Source organism: Artemia franciscana, chromosome 6 (genome assembly GCF_032884065.1).
Source record: "Artemia franciscana chromosome 6, ASM3288406v1, whole genome shotgun sequence".
NCBI lineage: Eukaryota > Metazoa > Arthropoda > Branchiopoda > Anostraca > Artemiidae > Artemia > Artemia franciscana.
The window spans coordinates 29,966,431-29,987,046 of record NC_088868.1 but is presented as its reverse complement, the minus strand read 5'-3'; the positions used below and the strand labels follow the sequence as shown (position 1 = coordinate 29,987,046).

General features: G+C 34.9%; 1 protein-coding gene across 2 annotated transcripts in view; it reads left to right on the top strand.

The window, feature by feature from the left end:
- LOC136028294 (uncharacterized) overlaps nt 1–20,616 on the top strand; it is a 58,461-nt gene that overhangs the window by 8,785 nt on the left and 29,060 nt on the right. For both annotated transcript variants that reach the window (XM_065706046.1, XM_065706045.1), the window contains exons 2-4: nt 1,720–2,026; nt 10,977–11,238; nt 19,106–19,192. In XM_065706046.1, coding sequence (XP_065562118.1) covers nt 1,722–2,026; nt 10,977–11,238; nt 19,106–19,192 — 654 coding nt within the window. In that variant the 5' untranslated portion in view covers nt 1,720–1,721. The remainder of the gene's footprint in view (nt 1–1,719; nt 2,027–10,976; nt 11,239–19,105; nt 19,193–20,616) is intronic.

The following is a 20,616-nucleotide window of genomic DNA, read 5'->3' as shown; positions in this document are numbered from 1 at the left end:
ATGATACTGCAGCCTTCGCAGCCTTATCCGACAACTCACTTCCCATGATCAAGGTCTGTCCAAAAGTTCACATCAGTGTAATTTGATTTCTAATGAATGTTTGTGTATTTAATGCTTTATAGCATTCCAATTCTCTCTTTTTCCTAATCTTGATATGCTCAAGAGCCTTAAGTCATGATTGGCTATCAGCCTAAATACATATATTCCCTCCTGTATTGTGTATTGACATCAGCTTCTTAGCTGCTTGCTCTGTTCCAAATATTTCAGCCTGGAAAGCTGTAGAAAATTCCCCTAGGGGATAACTTCTTATCTCCTCATTCAAACCCTGGATATTCTGGTATGTTGATATTCCAGCCCGGGAGCTCATAAAGTATCCCTGCAACAGGTTACCACATTGTTTTCGGTAAGTAGTCCAATTTCTTGCCCCACTTCATTTTTACCTGTATAGTTTTACAAGGGTGACAGTAGTACCCTTAGGCGTCTCCAGTTCATGGAAACTGAGTAGTAATGAGCTCCAAGTGTAAACTTAGCTTTTGGTTTTCTCATTTGAACTATTCTGTCTCCTAATCCACCTATAGGACTGCACTTTTCATTGCTTCTGTCAAAACTGTAAGAAATATACACCTTGCTTCTGAATGAAGATGAAACTTGACATTGCTGATCCTTGCCATGCTAACTTTGTCCCTGCCACTCACTTGATATGCGCTCAAGGGCTTTCTTTTAAGGTTGCTCTTTAGCAACCGTCTTGTGAGGGTAAAGTACTTTTTATATAGTGCTTTGACTGTTTAACCTGTCAGCACAGACCATTCAAAAGAGTTCCAGTTGCCCAACAAACAACTCGAGCCTTACTGCCACTCACATGTAAGTTTGCTCTTAAGCAACCGTGTTGTGAGGGCAAACTGTTTGTTATATAGTCTTTTACTGTTCACCTGTTAGCACAGGTCATTCACAAGGGTTCTAGTTGCCTGACAACTAACTCAAGCATCACTGCATATGGATGCTTGAACCATGAATGGTTACCATTTGTCAAGCAGTTCAATTAATGCACCAGCGTCAAAAGGATTGCTTGTTAACTAAAAGCTTTTTAACCTTGCCAGTATTCCAGTAGTAGCTCTCTACTTTGGCAGTGCGCAGGTCTTGTTCATCTCTGTTGCTCTCATATGATAAAAATTCAGTGACTTTTTAGTGAGAGCAGTTTTGAGCAGACCATAAAAAAGACAACAAAATACAACAAAATACAACAAAGACAATATTGCTACAAGTTACAAAATACAGTGGTAATATTGTTGTCTATGGCTCCTGTAATTCACTTTGCTGCATTCATCTTCATCCGCAGTCTTCTAAGTCATCTTTTAACCATTTTTAAGTTGGTAAAAGACGCAGTTTATATACCGTTTGGCTGCAAGTAATCCCTTTGTTAGACGTGTGTTTTTATTAGGGAAGAAAGTCTAACACAGATTAATAGTGTGTAGAGTGCTTTGTCTAATTTAGGTTTTGGGCTTCTTAGAGCTTTTGTGACATTTGTGCTGAAATAACTTATAAAATTTTATGGGACTTATGAGACAATTTTTAGAACAACTTTTGTACACGCGTGTTTTTTGAGGTGTGTACGAGTTCCCATATAATTATGACTCGTTCCAATAGGAACCCAATTATACTGGACTACAAGTTTTTTTTCTTTAAACTCCTAATGTAGTATTTATTTTGTTTTTCAAATAGGAATGTATTCAGATTCTGATGATGATTTGTACCAAAGAACTAATAAAAAGCACCAGGCCATATTGAAAAGACATGAGGAAATTGACAATAATTTTCAACTCACCAGTGAAGTGTTGGAGCTGTCTAATTTGAGTGATGATGAAATTTTAAGCCAAACTACAGACAGGAAGAAAAGAAATAAGAGAGGAAAATGTAAAAATGAATCAATCAAAAAGAAGAAAGTAGAGAGTTTGTCTGGAGAAAGTAGCGTGGAAGAGCCTTCCAAAGATGAAATGCAAATTTTTTATAGTTGTCTAAGGAATAAAAGGTAACCTAACACATTTTTCAGCATTATGAAAAAAGGAGGAGAAAGCACCTGAAAATTCTTTTTGTTGCTATTTAAGTCCATAATGGGTCTAGTTCTTGGTGTTCATCTCTTTTTTATAAATATAAGTACTTTATGTGACAGATTCTCTTAGTTTTACAGGGAAGATCCCTCTATTGTGTGTTAATGCTCCGGAAGAAAGGAGGGGACGGGAGTTGGAATTTTTAAAATGCCCACATTTTAGGGGCTTAAGTGAATAAAGGGCGAATAAAGAAAGGAGGGGGCGGGATTTGGAATTTTAGAAATATCCACATTTTATTGGTTCAAGCTGTTTCAAATAAGTCTTAATCTAATGAAAAAAGCTACGATAATTGTGAAAGCTTAAAAAACAAGGAGGAGTTACACTTTCTGTCATGGTAAGTGTTGCCATCCTTAAATCTCCATTTTTTGGTTCTAAAGTTACGAAATATACGAAAGTATGTCTAACACACATAATATGTTAAAACTCTGGTGGAAACAGCCGGGATTTAGGTTATCTTGTATATAGGGTAATTTCAATAATTTAATAATAGTACTCAACTATGGAACAAGTATTCTCCTTTAACACATCTCTTGGAAAGAAGTTAGCAACTTCATGGTCGATTTTTTTGCATCAAGTAAGGAGTCTTCTCTGCTTATCAATATTACCTATTTGTTTCAAATTAAGAGAAGTTTGCGGGTGAGCCCCTCCCCCCTTTATTTAAAGACTTCCTAATCAAGAAATATTTTGGCCTTAACGTGCTCTTTTGAGACATAGAGTTTTAGCTACTATTGATAAGGGCTGCTCCTTACATACATTGAAATAGTTTGATTCAGTATAAACACATCTTTGTATGCATTAGTGCATATACGGGTCTATCCCTCTGTGGGAGAAGTTTCAAAAATACAAAATTACTTTCTTTTAATGAATCCAATCCTTGCTTTGTTTCTAATTAAGATGTGTTAAGAGATTTGTTTTAAATAATCTCTTTTTCATGTAAGTTTATTTTTTTTAACAAGGAATAATGTTAGGTGTGTATTGAGACATTATGGAGCACCGAGGTTTATGTCCTTTTGAGATCAATTAAATACAGTAGGCATTCCCGAATCGCAGAGAACTAGAACTTATGCTATGCAGACTATTGATCAGCATAGGAAAAAAATTTTCGTAAGTTTGAGGTTAACCCTGCGTCCATGTACTTAAATTCACTCTTTGTTTTAATGTTTTACACTATTATTTGGCTTAGGCCACATGTGTCATCAGCTCGTCAATATTGCATATTTGTTCCCAATAAAGATTAATTCACTCATTAGGAGCTCCTAATGAATGAACATTTGGGCCTATACATGCACTTTTGAGGCACAGAGTTTTGGTTACTATCAACAAGGGCTGCTCCTTACATACAGTGTAACAGTTTGATTCAGTTTAAATACATATTTGTAGTCGTTAGTTCACACAGGTCTGCCCCTAGGTAGAAGATGTTTCAAAATACTTTCTTTTTATATATTACTTTAGTATATAATATATTACTTACTAATATATTACTAAATAAATTACTTTCTTTTCATGGATCTACTTTTTGCTTCATATCTAATTAAGATGTGTTATGAGATTTGTTTTAATCTCTTTTCCAGTCAAGGCTTTCTTAACAAGGAGTAATGTTAGGTGTGTATTGAGACCCTATAGAGCACCAAGTTTAATCTCATTTTGAGTTCAACTGCATATAGCGCATTTATCGCAATGTCAAAGAAATGGCACAATGGGTCAGTTAATCCCTGATTTGAAAGCAATGAAGGGATCTTGCTATCTGGATTGCATGGCGGCTGATGTTTACCCCAGGAAAATTACTCTCCCTTAGAAAATATCCCCCTGTGGAAAATATGTCTCTCTCCTTGGAAAATATGGTTTTCAAATTGGAAAATTTTATTTGTACTTTTTTCCGCAGGGGGAAGGAATTTTGGTACTTGTGTTGTATCCGCCACTTATTCAAGTTTACGGTGTGTAAAACTCGAGAACAAACCGGTTTCTTCGTTAGTTTTTTTCAGCTTAGCTTGAGACAAGACAAGTGACAGAAGAGGTGAAAAAAATATAATTTGGGTTATGAAAACAGTAGTCAGAAAACCATTCTTACTTCATAATATGCAAAATGACTGTACTTAACACATTTTGCGTGCAGAATTGCTATACTTTAGCCCTCCCCCTCTAATGAACCAATATGTAGCCCAAATTTGTTTCTAAAAGAAACTGGTTTGTTTTCGAGTTTTACACTGCATAAAATTAAGTAAGTGGCGTATAATATACAAGTACCGGAATTTTTTATGGAGAGTGAGAGCCAGATTTTCAGGATCGGATCAGGAATTTTTTTAAACCAGTTTTTTCAACTTAAAGTGAGGAGCAACATCAAAACTTGAACTTGCAGAAATTATTATGTATATGAAAGGAGTTGCCCCCTCCATAAGAGCGTGCTCTTTATGCTAAAGTTTTGACTTTTTGTCCCAATTCTTTAAGAGCAATTCCTGACACACAATGGTCGTTTAATCACAATGATAAACTTGTTTTAAAACACTATAAAGAAAAACTAAAAAAAAAATCAAACAGTTCGTGGTAACGAACTGTAGTAAGGAGCGATCCGGCTCAATAGTAACCAAAACTCTAAAAAATTGAATTTTGATATCAATAGCTACATCAAAAGAATCGCATTTTAATGCTGATTTTAAATATATAAGTTTCATCAAGTTTAGTCTTAGCCATCAAAAGTTACGAGCCTGAGAAAATTTGCCTTATTTAGAAAAATAGGGGGAAACACCCCCTAAAAGTCGTAGGATCTTAACGAAAATGACACCATCAGATTCAGCGTATCAGAGAACCCTATTGTATCAGAGAACCCTACTGTAGAAGTTTCAAGCTTCTATCTACAAAAATGTGGAATTTTGCATTTTTTGCCAGAAGACAAATCACGGGTGCGTGTTTATTTTTTTTTTTTTTTTCCCAGGGGTCATCGTATCGACCAAGTGGTCCTAGAATGTCGCAAGAGGGCTCATTCTAATGGAAATGAAAAGTTCTAGTGCCCTTTTTAAGTGACCAAAAAATTGGAGGGCATCTAGGCCCCCTCCCACGCTCATTTTTTCCCAAAGTCAACGGATCAAAATTTTGAGATAGCCATTTTGTTCCGCATAGTCGAAAATCATAATAACTATGTATTTGGGGATGACTTACTCCCCCACAGTCCCTGGGGGAGGGGCTGCACGTTACAAACTTCAAGCAGTGTTTACATATAATAATGGTTATTGGGAAGTGTACAGACGTTTTCAGGGGGATTTTTTTGGTTTTGGGGGTAGGGTTGAGGGAGGGGGCTATGTGGGAGGATCTTTCCTTGGAGAAATATGCCATGGGGGAAAAAAATTCAATGAAAAGGGGGCGCAGGACGAATCTGGTCACGTTAGAAAAAAACGTCAAATTCAGAGCTTAATATACAATGCTGGGTGTTCGGAGCCTCTCTATTATGGAGTATAATTTGAAAATAACACAACTATACGAGCGATAAAACATATATACCACAACCATAACTCCACTAACGAAAGAACTGCTAAGAGATAACACAACTATAAAGCGAAAACAGGTGAAAACTAACGGGAAAATAAACGAACTAAGAGGTGGAAGGGGCCCAGAGAAAAAATATAATCCTTTTTCAATTTTGAGCCTAACTTCTGCAAAGGAGTAATAATGTCAGAAGCCCCGGAATACTGAATTATTTTCTTTTCAAACAGTTCTTGGTAAAGAACTGTAGTAAGGGGCGACCCGGCTCAATAGTAAACGGAACTCTAAAAAACGGAATTTTGATACTAAAAGATACATCAAAAGAATCGAATTTTCACGCTGATTCTAAATATATAAGTTTCAATTAATTTAGTCTTTGTCATCAAAAGTTACGAGCCTGAGAAAATTTGCCCTATTTTGGAAAAAAGGGGGAAACATCCCCTAAAAGTCATAGAATCTTAACGAAAATCACACTATCGCATTCGGCATATCAGAGAACTCTATAGCAAAAATTTCAAGCTCCTATCTAATAAAATGTGGAATTTCATATTTTTTGCCAGAAGACAAATCACGGGTGCGTGTTTATTTGTTTGTTTGTTGTTTTTTTTTTTCTTTTCCCCAGGGGTCATAGTATCGACCAGGTGGTCTTAGAGTGTCGCAAGAGGGCTCATTCTTACGGAAATGAAAAGTTCTAGTGCCCTTTTTAAGTGATAAAAAAATTGGAAGGCAAATAGGCCCCCTCCCATGCTATTTTTTTTCCAAAAGTCAACAGATTAAAATTTTAAGATAGACATTTTGTTCCGCATAGTCGAAAACCATAATAACTATGTCTTTGGGAATGACTTACTCCCCCACAATCCCTGGGGGAGGGGCTGCAAGTTACAAACTTTGACCAGTGTTTACATATAGTAATGGTTATAGGGAAGTGTACAGACGTTTTCATGGGGATTTTTTGGTTTGGGGGGTGGGGTTGATGGGAGAGGGCTTTGTGGGAGGATCTTCCCTTTGAGGAATATGTCATGGGGGAAGAAAAATTCAATGAAAAGGGCGCAGGATTTTCTAGCATTACTATAAAAAAAAACAATGAAAAAATAAACATTAAAACGTTTTTTTCAAATGAAAGTAAGGAATAGCATTGAAATTTAAAACGAACAGAGATTATTACGCATATGAGGGGTTCTAACAATACTTTAGCATAAAGAGCGAGGTATTTAGGAGGAGATAAATACCTCGCTCTTTATGCTAAAATATTTTTAGTAATTTCAACTATTTATTCTACGGCCTTTTTGATTCAGGGGTCATTCTTAAAGAATCGGGACAAAACTTACGATTTAGTGTAAAGAGCGAGGTATTAACGAGGGTACAAACCCCCTCGTACACATAATAAAAATATAAGAATATAAAAGTTTGTTACGTAAGTTAATTCTTAAGTTACGTATATTTTTTACTAATAAAAACGTTCGTTGAAAATTAAAAGTTCTAGTAGCCTTTTTAAGTAACCGAAAAATTGGAGGGCAGCTAGGTCTCCTTCCCCACCCCTTATTTCTCAAAATCGTCTGATTAAAACTAAGAGAAAGCCATTTAGCCAAAAAAAAATTAATATACTAATTTCATTTCAATAATTTATGTGCGGAGAGCCAAAATCAAACATGCATTAATTCAAAAACGTTCAGAAATTAAATAAAAAAACTAGTTTTTTTAACTGAAAGTAAGGAGCGACATTAAAACTTAAAACGAACAGAAATTACTCCGTATATGAAATGGGTTGTCCCCTCCGCAGTCCCTCGCTCTTTACGCTAAAGTTTGACTCTTTGCCACAATTCTACTTTTTAAAACAATTAAAAGCTTTAGCGTAAAGAGCGAGGGATTGCAGAGGGGACAACCCATTTCATATACGGAGTAATTTCTGTTCGTTTTAAGTTTTAATGTCGCTCCTTACTTTCAGTTAAAAAAACTAGTTTTTTTATTTAATACCATAAAGAGCAAAGTCTTAAGGAAGAGGCAAACTCTTTCATATACATAATTGTTTTTCTTCGTTTTAAGTGTTGATGTTGCTCCTTACTTTGAGTTGAAAAACTTTTATTTTATTACTTACAGATAGTGTTTGTTTTCGGGAAACATACGGAACAAGTTTTCTTAAAAGTAAAGACCTTCATTAAGCCAAAAATGAGCAGAAATAAAGTCAAATAATTTTTGAAGTAAAAACTATGGATTCTAATAGGAAAAAAAACAAAAAGATATAAAATATTTTTTTATGTGGAAAAGACTGTGTCAATAAAAAACGAACAGAAATTAATTAAAAAAAAGTTTGTCGAAGAACAGAAAAGAGCTTCATTAAGCCAAATATGAGTAGATAAATTCAAATTATTTTCCATGCGTATAACTACCACGGATCACCATCAATGCATGAATTTAACCCAAAACGAACAGAAATTACAATAAAATTGAGTCAAACTCAGAACGAGCAAAAATTGACATATGTAGGGCCCACGCCTTCTCATGACTAGAACATAATTTGCACTTTACTGAAAAAAAACACATTTTATATGTTTTCACTTTTTGGACTTTAACAAATAAAGAAGTATTGAGATAGTAAGGAATAAATATCAGAATATGTATATTAAACTAACAATACATGGTTATTTCTTCTTTTTGTTTTAATAAAGTGGAAATTATGTTCTAGTCTTGAGAAAACATTAGGATTGCCAGCCCTACTCCTTTTAATTTACGCTTGTTTTGAGTTTGACTAGGTTATCTATTGTATTTCTGTTCGTTTTGGAATTCATTTATTTATTAATGGTGATTTGTGGTAGTTTTACATTTAGAAGATAAGAAAAACAAACTCGTAGAATTTGACAACGCTTTCGTCCGTAAAAACTTAAATTATACAAATGTGTTGTTTTCCCAAGCCAACTATCCTTTCAAAGGGAAGCAAAACTTTCTTATACTTTTTGGTGCCATATGTTTCTAGCTAGTTTTTTATGATCGTTCGCCTGCTTTTTTTTCTACTATTTTAAATTTGGTGCCCACTACTGCCAAAGTTTACATTTAAGTCTTTTCAACAAAAATGGATTTGCGGTTTTCTCTTAATTTTTCTCAAGTTTTTAAGATACTTATAGTGTGTAAAGTTACTATTTTGAATTTGTTGCCCACTCCTGCCATTTTTATGATTGTTCGTCTGCTTTTTCTTCTAATATTTTTAATTTGCTGCCCACTACTGCCAAAGTTTACATTTAAGTCTTTTCAACAAAAATGGATTTGCGGTTTTCTCTTAAGTTTTTTTCTCAAGTTTTTAAGATACTTATAGTGTGTAAAGTTACTATTTTTAATTTGTTGCCCACTACTGCCATTTTTATGATTGTTCGTCTGCTTTTTCTTCTAATATTTTTAATTTGCTGCCCACTACTGCCAAAGTTTACATTTAAGTCTTTTCAACAAAAATGGATTTGCGATTTTCTCTTAAGTTTTTTTCTCAAGTTTTTAAGATACTTATAGTGTGTAAAGTTACTATTTTTAATTTGTTGCCCACTACTGCCATTTTTATGATTGTTCGTCTGCTTTTTCTTCTACTGTTTTTAATTTGCTGCCCATTACTGCCAAGTTTACATGGAAGTCTTTTCAACAAAAATGGATTTGCGGTTTTTTTTGGAACGCTGCTTTGTGAAATCGTTCTTCCTATCATCTTTTGTTTTTTTTTTCTCTTTTTATGTTGCTCTTTGTCTTTTGGTTTACATGGTTTAAGTTTTTTTTAAATCCTTTATCTTTCCTTTTTTTTCGTTGATGAAGGTTCCCGGATGTGGAGTTGATATATTCGTAATTTTTTCTATCAATTAATGTTTTGTTGTTGTTTTTGTTTGTAGTTCGTTGTCACTGCTTTATTTGAATTATACCTGTTTTTCTCTCTTAAACTCTCAAAAATTATCTATTCCATTCACCTTTAGATTATATTTTGCTTTCGGAAGAGTGTTTTCGTCAAAATCTATGACGAAAACACTCACGTCATAAATTGGTTGACAACACTGTTTAAGCAGGATTTGCTTCTTTTGGGTGGAGGCATACGTGTCTGGCTATGCGCTTGCTTAAGTATGAAGTTTGGCAGACATACATTTAAATACCACTAAGAGTGGATGGGCGCAATTGATTGAATGCAGATAATAAATATAGCGTAAAAGGGCTTCCTGATTGGTAGAATTCCGAAAACTGAATAAAGAGTTCTAGACTCCCGAACTGGATGCATAGCTGCACCTTCTTGCAGCCGGGTACCGAATTTGCCATGTGAATGGAAACTGCCTATATATTAATATCTTTACTGACATGTGTTTTGGTATGACACTCTAGCTTGCCTTGCATTGGAATCTTGCTTTATGCCTTCATTCTTTGTACTTTGAAATCTGTTTGGCCAATAAATGTTAGTCTTTTCAAGTCTTTGGGAATCGTTGAGGGTATGCGTTATTACTTTCGTCTTTTTGGATCCTTCTTGACACTGAGTCATCCTGCAGTTGTATATGTAATCCATTGATAATTTTAACGTATGTAAATTAATATATTATTAATAATAATATATTAATATAATATAAATTAATATATTATTAATATATTTAATATATGTAATCCATTGATAATTTTTGGCTAAATTTTGCTTTAAGAAGAATATTTACGTAAAAATCGATAAATAATGATTGAAAATACTGTTTAAGTGGGGTTACTAATTTTGAGGTATTTATTTCTCTTTAGTTGATTTAAGGAACATCCTGGAAGTTGTCAAAATACTCACTATAGTCATTAAAGCTTTCATAATCCTATGCCATTCATCCTATTACTAGGTTTACCTACAGGCGTCAGAATACCTAAACACAGACATTTGGTCCGCAGAAAATTTCAAGCATTATAATGCACCAAACTTGATTATCTGCAAGGGGTTTAATTGGGTATTTTGAAAGTATCTTTTTTTTGGTGGTTTCTTAAAAAAAACTTTCGCCGTTGTTTTGCGAATTGGAGCCCCTGATTATATTTAGGTAAAAGATATTCGTTATCTTCAACTGTTAAACTTCTGACCTTTTTTTTTTTCTTTTTGTTGTTTACGGTTGTTCTGTTTCAGCTAAGCCCTTACTAATCATGATTTAACCAAACCGTGGCTATTCTATCAAAGTTACATAGGTTTGTGGTTCTTTTTCCTTGGCGTTTGGTGTTTATGTAAGGTACCCAGTCATTGAATGATTGAAGTGGGTTTATTTCTTAAATCTCATGACTTTATTTTTCAATGTTGTCAAGGTCTTCGTTCTAATTAATGTTTTAACAAAAACTGTCGTTTCAGTTGATTTTGTTGCTGTTGCTGACGTTGTTATTGTTATTACTTTGTTTTTTTTTTAATTAATTCAATAATCTTTTTCTTTTCAGTGATTCGTCTGTAACTGACGAAATCGAAGTCATTGAAGTAGATGAAGATGAAGAGGTCACAAATGGTTACCAGCCAGTAAAATCAAGGAGAAATTTAAGGTCTCAAAAATTTCAGGGTGCGAGAATAAGTCGATGTAGAGGGAAATCAAACAGAGGTACAAATAGGCCACTTAAGTGGATGACGGAGGATAGGGCACGATTTGTAACTACGATAGCATCTGCTGAACAGGTTCTGGGCCATGGATCAATCATTGAACTGGATGTAAGTATGGAAATAGTAGAATGTTTTAACTGACTAAAATATTGCTATTTGTCTTCCCTCATAAGATTATCTTTTACATGGAAGGGGAGAGGTATAAGGAAGTTTCTGAAAGTTTCCCTTTCTTATCGTTATATACATTTTTGTCATATTTTTAATATTTGTTTGTTGTTTTTGTAGAGATATTTCTCTTTTTCTCGTCATGGCTGGTCAGATCGACTTTGAATATTTTTGTTCCATTAAGAACACAGTTGAGAAACAATAAACTTATGTTAAAAATTGCTAGATAAATCAATGTACATGTGACAGTGGAAATTAATCTGATTCTGTAAATTGTTTACGTAGAAACTTTCGCAGCAATATACATTTTAATATATTGGGATGAATTAGTTATTCACATTTAATGGAGAATACCTCCATAATCAGTTATGTCGTTTTTGTTAATAACAGCCGCCAAATTTAAAAAAAAAAGTGTAGGTGAAAACCAGAAAAAAAAGCTAAGCACACATTGCACCGCTGTGCCTTATGCACAATTACTTTTTTTACAGATGAAAAGCATTTTCAAGTTTAACTAATCAGTTTTGCTTACTTACTTTCACGGTTCACTCTGGCAAGGCAACAGTTACGAACAATCGCTATCATTGATACCGATATCATTGATACCGATTGATACATTGATATCATTGAACAACCGATATCATTGATACAGCTCAAATACAGTTTGAACGAAGTGCTATCAGATTTAGTTCGTTATTTTCACTTAGAAAATTGTGTTTTTAGTGTTAGTTAATTGATAAAGTCGTTATTGATAAGGTCAAGGGTCATGAATTAGTACGCAGTGTTAAGCCACTAAAAGACAAATGGTATATAAACATTGATAAATCAGAGGATTTTTGTGCTTCTCTGCTTGAAAAAATGACTGGTGCTGCGACTAAAGTGCTTTCTAAGTGTTTTTTTTTAATAATACGAGGTGTACCAACCGGAGTGGACAGTGACATACTCTCTATCCAAAATGGCATAAAAAATGCAAAGAGACTTGGCTCATCTCTGTCCGTAAAACTCGAGTTCGAAGGCTCTTATTCTCACTCAATTTTTTTTAAAGGAAGGAGTGAAGCTTGGCTACGAATTTTTTCGGGTTTACCAATTCAAAGAACTGCAAAAATGGTGTTTTAAATGTCGCTCCACTAACTACTTTCAGCACGCTTGTCCGGCTGATACTCCCACATGTGCCCGCTGTGCTGGAGCTCACATTTCTACGAAAGATAAACCATGCGTTGCCCATCTAGATGTGCTAACAGCGATAAAACTTACCCATCTTACAGCTAATTTTGTCCTATTATGCAAGAGAGACTAAAAAAGTTCCCTGATCCACATCAGTGACTTCTCAGTTTTCGGTGATATTCTACAATATTAATGGAACTAAGGACAAAGACTTTGTCATTGATGATTTATGCAGCCAGTACGATCTATTTTGTTTGCATGAGCATTTTTGACTTCAGCTAGCCTTAATTTTCTGCGTCGAATTCCAAACCACATAGCATTACTGACCATTGCCAGGGTAACTGGTGGCCGTCCATCGGGGGGTCTGGCATGCATCTTTATGCGTAATGCACTTTTCCCCACCCCTATTCTTTATCATCATGATGAATTCTTCTTAGCAGTCTGTGTCGGATATCCTATTCTGATCAACTCCTATTTTCCGTATCATAATAGATCTAATAGCACAATTACAATTTTTGCGAAGGCATGTGCTTCTCTGAGAAAATTAATTAAACGCTTAGTGTCTCAATCTGTGATCTGTGATAGTGATTGGTGATCTTAACACAAATATCAATACTGACTGTGTTAGAAAGGACTATGTTCTTGATTATCCCTCACTATACCGCATCATTCATAAATCTTTACCCTTCACCTATATCCATCACTCTAGAAGTACTATTGACATTGACCACGTTGTGTGCTCTTCATCTATTTATTCTTCGATTGTAACTGTCCATGATGATCATGATATTGACCACCTACCACTATCCGTGATTTTTTCGCTTCCCTATGTTCCAACAGATTTGAAATTCAAAAAGAAATCAAAATTATTTTTTAAGTATAATTGGAACAAAGCAGACATCTCGTTATACATATCAACACTTACATGCCTTCTATCTCTTATACGTCTACCTTATCATTTATTACAGCTTAAATATGTCGGATCTGACAAAGTTTCTGAGTTAAATTCGTATTATAAAGAAATAGTATCTTGTTTGAAAGATGCAGAGCTGTTCCGTTAGAGCGTATCCGTATTGGTACTCAAAAATCAATCTGGTCAGCAGATCCCAATTTAAAGACTGTAAAAAATAAAGCTAAATTCTGGCTTTGAGTCTGGAACGATTGTGGCTGCCCATGATCAGGATGTGTTGTGGCTAATTGGAACAAAGCAGACATCTCGTTATACATATCAACGCTTAAATCCCTTCTATCTCTTATACGTGTACCTTATCATTTTTTGCAGCTTAAATATGTCGGATCTGACAAAGTTTCTGAGTTAAAAGTTTCTGGTCAGCAGATCCCAATTTAAAGACTGTAAAAAATAAAGCGAAATTCTGGCTTTGAGTCTGGAACGATTGTGGCTGCCCATGATCAGGATGTGTTGTGGCTAATTGGAACAAAGCAGACATCTCGTTATACATATCAACGCTTAAATCCCTTCTATCTCTTATACGTGTACCTTATCATTTTTTGCAGCTTAAATATGTCGGATGTGACAAAGTTTCTGAGTTAAATTCGTATTATAAAGAAATAGTATCTTGTTTGAAAGAAGCTGAATGCAGAGCTGTTCCGTTAGAACTTATCTGTATTGGTACTCAAAAATCAATCTGGTCAGCAGATCCCAATTTAAAGACTGTGAAAAATAAAGCTAAATTCTGGCTTTGAGTTTGGAACTATTGTGGCTGCCCATGATCAGGATGTGTTGTGGCTTTAAAACAAAAAACTAAAGCAGATTACAAGAAGTATCTTAGGTCAGTAAGGTACCGTGGCATTGATTTCCCTGTGAATAAACGTAAATGGCGGAAAGTGATAAATTCTAAAAGGCTTGAAAATGATTATTCCTGCAGTGATACCATACCACCATCTATCTGGCAGAAGCATTATTCTTCAATTTTTTCTGTTGTTAACTATTCCGTACATGCCGTGTATTCTCGTCTCATTGCACCTTTTTTTTTTCTATCCGTATTTCACAGCGACATGAAATTCCCATTACATGTTCTGCTGTATGTAGTTGTAATAAGAATTTAAAATCTGATTCTATTCATATAAATGGGATATCTTAAGTTCATTTTTTGAAAAGTTGCCCTGCGCTTGTTTTTTATTTACAGTTACTTTTTCAGATGTGTATATGCACATCTAGTGTTCCAGAGAGTTTCCTGTGTGGCACTAGAAGTTCAATATTAAAACGTGGAAAATCTCCTACTGATTGTTCTTCATACTGATATTGCTGTTTCCTGTAATATAAGTAAATTACTTGAATATATGATTCTTCTCCATCTTATTAATAGGACTAGTGAAGGAGAGAACCAGTTTTGTTTTCGGCCTGGGGTGAGTTATCAGCATCCTCATCATATTTTAGCGTCTGTTCTTCTGGATAATAATTCTAAGAGTAAAGGAATTTATATTTGTGCTTTAGATCTTTCCAAAGCATTTGACAGTGTAATCCATTCCTAGCTTTTTTATTCCCTTTATATTTCAGGTGTTAATTTTTCAGTTATTCTGCTCCTGCGGCATTGGTATTCTAACTCTTTCCTTAGTTTGAAATCTTCTCCAACTACTTAAAGTTAAAAGAGGCGTAAGACAAGGTGGCGTTTTGTCACCTACACTTTTTAAAATTTGCATTTCTGGCGTGTTTGCATAAAATATCCTCTACGTATTTGTCTGATTTTTCAGATGTTTCTTATCTGGTTTATGCTGATGATTTACTCCTAATTAGTCGGACTAGGACTGGTCTCTCCAAAATGGTATCTTCTGTTTCCAATGCCTTTTCTGGGATTGGCATTTCGTTGAATAAAGAGAAGTGTGAGTTTTTATCTTCTGCTTCAAGTTCTTCATCTCCTCTTAATTGCAGCACTTTCTCTATTCCGTTTGTTGATTCTTTGTCGTGGTTGGGCATAAGCCCTGCTAATAATCTTTCCAGTTTTCGTCAGCGATATTTCAAAAGGAATACAATTTGGACATGGGAAAATTGTTCCCAATCGAGGGATATATGATAGACGGGCACTGGCAAAACTTTACTCTACATACTGTGATCAGTTGGTCTTTTATGCCGCAGGAATTTATCCCATCCCGAGAAGAATTGATTTAAAAAGAATCCGGAGTAGTTATTTCAGCTACTGTGAGTTTCTTCTTTTCATTCCTCTTTGGACACGTAACCGGATTCTAATTGGTAAATATGGTCTACCTGATATAACATTAAACTTGGAAAAGCTACACAGGAAGCTCTCGGGTACTGCTCCTGATGGGTTTTCTCCACATAATCATCTCGTAATTTTTTTTTCTATAGTTATCTTTTGTTGGTTGACCTTTTTTTTTCTTTTTTTTTTTTGAATTTCGTTTCTTGTTTATATGCAATGTTGTTGTTTTTTTATTTCTCTAATGCTCGTTTTTTGCGTGTATGTGTGTTTATTTAATCTTTTGTGTTTATTTAATGTAAAAAAGAATTCTATGGTCATTATTTTTCGTTTTTTGTATGTTTTTCATTTTTTTTGTGCGTGTTTTTATTGTTTTTACTCCATATTTTAATACTTTTATAGTGTTTTTGTGGGTAATAAATAAATTATTATTATTATTATTATTGTTATTATTATTATTATTATTATTATTATTATTATTATTATTATTATTATTAATATGGGCAGGGTTGCCCGAAAGGGCTATTTCAGCACTATTTTGCTATTGTAGCACTATTTCGTTGTATGTAGCAGTGTAGCACGTGCACAGGGTTGCTACCTGTACCACGAAAGGGCTATTTTAGCACTATTACAGTCAATTTTTTGCCTGTAGCACCGAAAATCGCTGTGTAGCCAGGAAATTAGGGGCGATCGTTGCACTTCGGGAACTAACCGCGGTGGTAACCCTGAACATGGGTCATTCAAATTTTATACAGACTATTCAGACATGTGCTTCATTGAAAGTTTATACAGACTATGGAGAACTACTATCAACCATTTGTTCGCTATTTTACTCTCCATTTTAATACTCGATTATCACTATTTATTTGTTTGAATTTGATGTTTTATTCGTCTTTTTTATTATTATTTTTCCTTGCTATTAGAATTATTTTTATTGTAATTGTTTAATTATTTTGTTTGTTCGACTTTTTTTCGTAGTTAAAATCTATTGTTCGTAAGGGCAGGGGTTCGAGTCCTGGGGCTGCTGATTATTTGGTTTAGAACGGGATTGAGCGGTGGGACTGTAAGCCCAGCCAGAGTTTAACCAGTTTCAATTAATTACCGAGAGAAGTCTGGGGTAAAAGCATAAGAAACTTCGGATGATCTTCCCCAAATCGTGCTTTGCGCTCCCGGCTGAAAGCAGAGAATCAGGAGGTCGGTACCTGTGCACGGAGACCAATGGTTAGCATACGAAAAAGTTTCAAGTTAATTCTGTATCCATTTATTCACTTGTGTTTTTCTACCAACAAGATATTATTTCTAACTCTTTGACAGAATAAGCACAGATCAGTCACAAAGGGGGCTCCCTCCACTCACTGGATGCTCCTCTTAGAGGCTTCTCTAGAAATTTATTTGGAGTGAGTGTAAGGTCTAAGAACAAGTTTGTTCACGATCGCATAAACAAAAGCTCACAGTCTACTACTACTACTAACTCACTACAGCACCAAGCCACCTAAGGCCAACACAACTACGTACGCTCTTCCTCTATCCCAGCCTATTCAAAACCACCCTCTTTACGCCTTCCCAAGAAGTTTCCATCTCCCTCAAATACCTCCCTGCGACGTCCTCCCACCCCATTTGGAACGACCTGCTTTTCGTTTTGTCCTAGATCGTTGGCCTGTAAGGACAGTCGTTTGCAATGTGTCATCCTTCATCCGCAAAATGTGTCCTAGCCATCTCATCCTTTTTCGTATTATAGCCCTAGAATGCATGTCTGATTTTGGCTCTCCGTACATAAATTATTAAAATGAAATTTGCTATTAATTCTTTTTGACTAAATGGCTTTCTCTTAGTTTTGATCAGACGATTTTGAGAAATAAGGGGTGGGGAAGGAGGCCTAGTTGCCCTCCAATTTTTAAACACGCACCCGTGATTAGTCTTCTGGCAAAAAATACGATTTAACCAAAAAAAATATGGATTGAACCAAATTTTTTTTACAGGTTACTGTTGACCTACGGTTAGTCAGTCAGTCAAATCCTCCTTAGTTTTTCGAAGTGCTTACATTTCAGAACCACAATTGGCCTCTGTCATCACTGTTGCTTTCATTTCGATATTCTGATCTTGGTTAGCAAACTTGTCTTCTTGTCTTCCAAACTTTTTTCGATTGTCAAAACACACATTGGACCTATGCTATTCTACTTTAAACATCTTCCCTGTACCCACCGTCTTTATTAGTAATACTACCTTGGTAAGTGGAGCCACCCCCCTTGATAAATCTTCTCGCTGCCCAACGTTACCTCTTCACCTTCACTTATTCCTAGTTATAATGACTTGGTCTCCTTGCATTAATTATTCAACCTATTCTTTCACCCTGAACTCGTAAAGCCTCGAAAAGATCATTTATTTTGCTAACATTTTCATCTGTGATGCTTAAATCATCTGCATAATCTAGACCTAGTAGAGTTTTACTTCCCCATTTGATTTCACGTTCTCCCATTTCCTTTTCTGTTCTCTTTAGTAGAAACTCCATTAAAATAATCAATATTGATGGGGATAGAACATAATCTTGCTTAACTCCTGATTCAATGTGGAACCAGCTACCACCTCATTTCCTACCTCAATCAAACGCTTGCTCATAATATGTAAAACTGAGACTAAAGGCGTTATATGTCTCAGGTACTTCTCAATTATTAATCTAAGAGTGAAAACTTGGTCGACACATCCTCTACCTTTCCTACAACCACACCCTTCTTCTGTTAAAACTTCATCTACAGCATCTCTAAATCTAAAAAGTATCATCGTACCTGGCTAATACCTCTATAATTACTATACTCTGAGTGATGGATCATATGAAAATAAGAGGAGTGTAAAGAAAGTGCAATATAATGTGAATTAAGAAGGTCTGAAGTGGAGGCTATGGATAAAATCGTAAATGAATGAATAAACTACTATTACTACTACCTCTGCTAAAAGCTTACTACTGCACCAAACCGCCTGAGGCTAACAGAGCTCTGTGTCCCAATCCATTCAAGGCTTTCTCTGTAAAACCTCCCAAGAAGTCCAAACTTTCTTTAAAGTCTTTCTAATGACCTTTCGTCCCCATTGGGGAACGACCTGCTTTTGTTTGGCCCTAGGTGGATAGCCAGAAAACACTATCTTTGGAAATATATCATCCGCAAAATATGTCCTGGTTATTTCAACCTTTTTCTCATTAGAACCTAGAAATATACTTGACCACTGTAGCTTCCAATATTCTATTCCTGGTTCGTAATCCTTGGCTATTATATCTCTAACATCTTCACTGGATTCACCATCTTCACTAATAATGCTGCCCAAGTAAGTAAGTACTTGATCAATCTTCTCTTTATGCATCATCACCTTTTTGTTTTTTTCCTATTTAATTATTCCCCCTCCCCCCGAGAAAGATTTTTTTAATTCTTTGGATGACCGTTAAACTGTAAGTAATGCTTTACTTTAGTGAAATTCAATTCTTTTAGGATTCCGTGAACTCTGTAAATGATGAAGAAGAATTGACGATTAAAGTACGCTGGAAATATGATATATTAAGAATTAAAATGCAAAAGGTAAGATATTATTTCTAATAAGATTGGCTAATGTAATTGGAAATTTATTGTTGTATGATAAAAATTCTCTGAGGAGAGTGAAGCATTAACTCTGATGCCTGTCGCAAAATTTTACCAGATTTTCAAGAACCACACATCGGTTCTTCAGAAACGCGCAGAGGCAGTTTTAAGGGGGGGAAGGGTGGTTGCCCCGGATGCAGAAATTTTAGGGGCACAAAATTTCAAATAAATAATCTAACATGTATAATCATTTTGATTTTTTTTTTAATTCTATTTTTCTTAAAATAAGGTAGAGGGCGCAGTTGGCAGTAAGTAAAAGGAAATTGAATCCGAATTTTTATTTTCCCATATCTTTTTCCCTCTAAAGTAATAAAAGTCAGATTTGAATAAATGAAAAATTTTTGTTTATAAATGACAATTCTGTTGATAAATGAAAGTTTTGCTAAAATTTGGCCTTACAATTTTTGGGAGACAGGGGGGGGCAATTAAAACTGTTTCCTGGGCAAAAGAGAGGCCAGAACCACCACTATATAGAGGTATACTCACTTTGTCATGCTTATTCCTCTTTCCTGCGCCCAGAAAGGCATCAAATGGCATTTATTGTCCTTTGTATGCTATCTTGTCTAGCAGTACAATGATTAACTTCTTCAAAATGTCATGCAAAATTTTGAAGATTCATTTTTATGTTTATTTCATTTTATTGTGTGGTACATTTTCTTGTCGTTTGACGTCCGCCGCTAGCTGTGTGCTAGTATGACAATAAGTAGTGCTTATTTATTCATTTATTTGAAATAATCAGTTTTTTGTTCTTTTCTGCTTTTAACGATCTTAGATGGGAATGAAATGGCTTAAGAGGTCACAGAACTGCAAGCAGAAAAATGTAAATTATCGAACTTGATTCTGTCGGCAAACACGGTCAAAAGGAAAGGGCTTCAAATTTAAGACAGGGGTATCTGATAATCTTTATGTCTGTGCTTTCTAGGGGTTGCTTACGCTAGAGCGAAATTAATGAGTTATTGACTGCTACTTTGGACTATTATCAACTAAAATTTTAATTTGCAGTTTTGGTTTTTAATTTTTGCAGTTTTTTTTTTAATTTGTTCTTTAATTTGGAAATTTTGGTTAAAATTCTAATTTGCAGAATCTTGACAAAACTTATGCATAACGAATTAGGTGCACAATAGATACATGGCACTATTCTCTACAATGGCTATTGTTCTTTTCATTCTCATTAATTCTAACCTAAAATAGGGTGCTAGATGGATCCCCCCCCACTCACACAGAGAATACCTTCTTGTGGAAATTACAATCCCCTCCATAGAAAATTCCCCCGCAGAAATTGACTACCAAATTCAGGACTTTTTGACAACCAAAATTAGGTAAAACATCTGATAGCATCTATTTTCACGTTTTATTTATTTTAT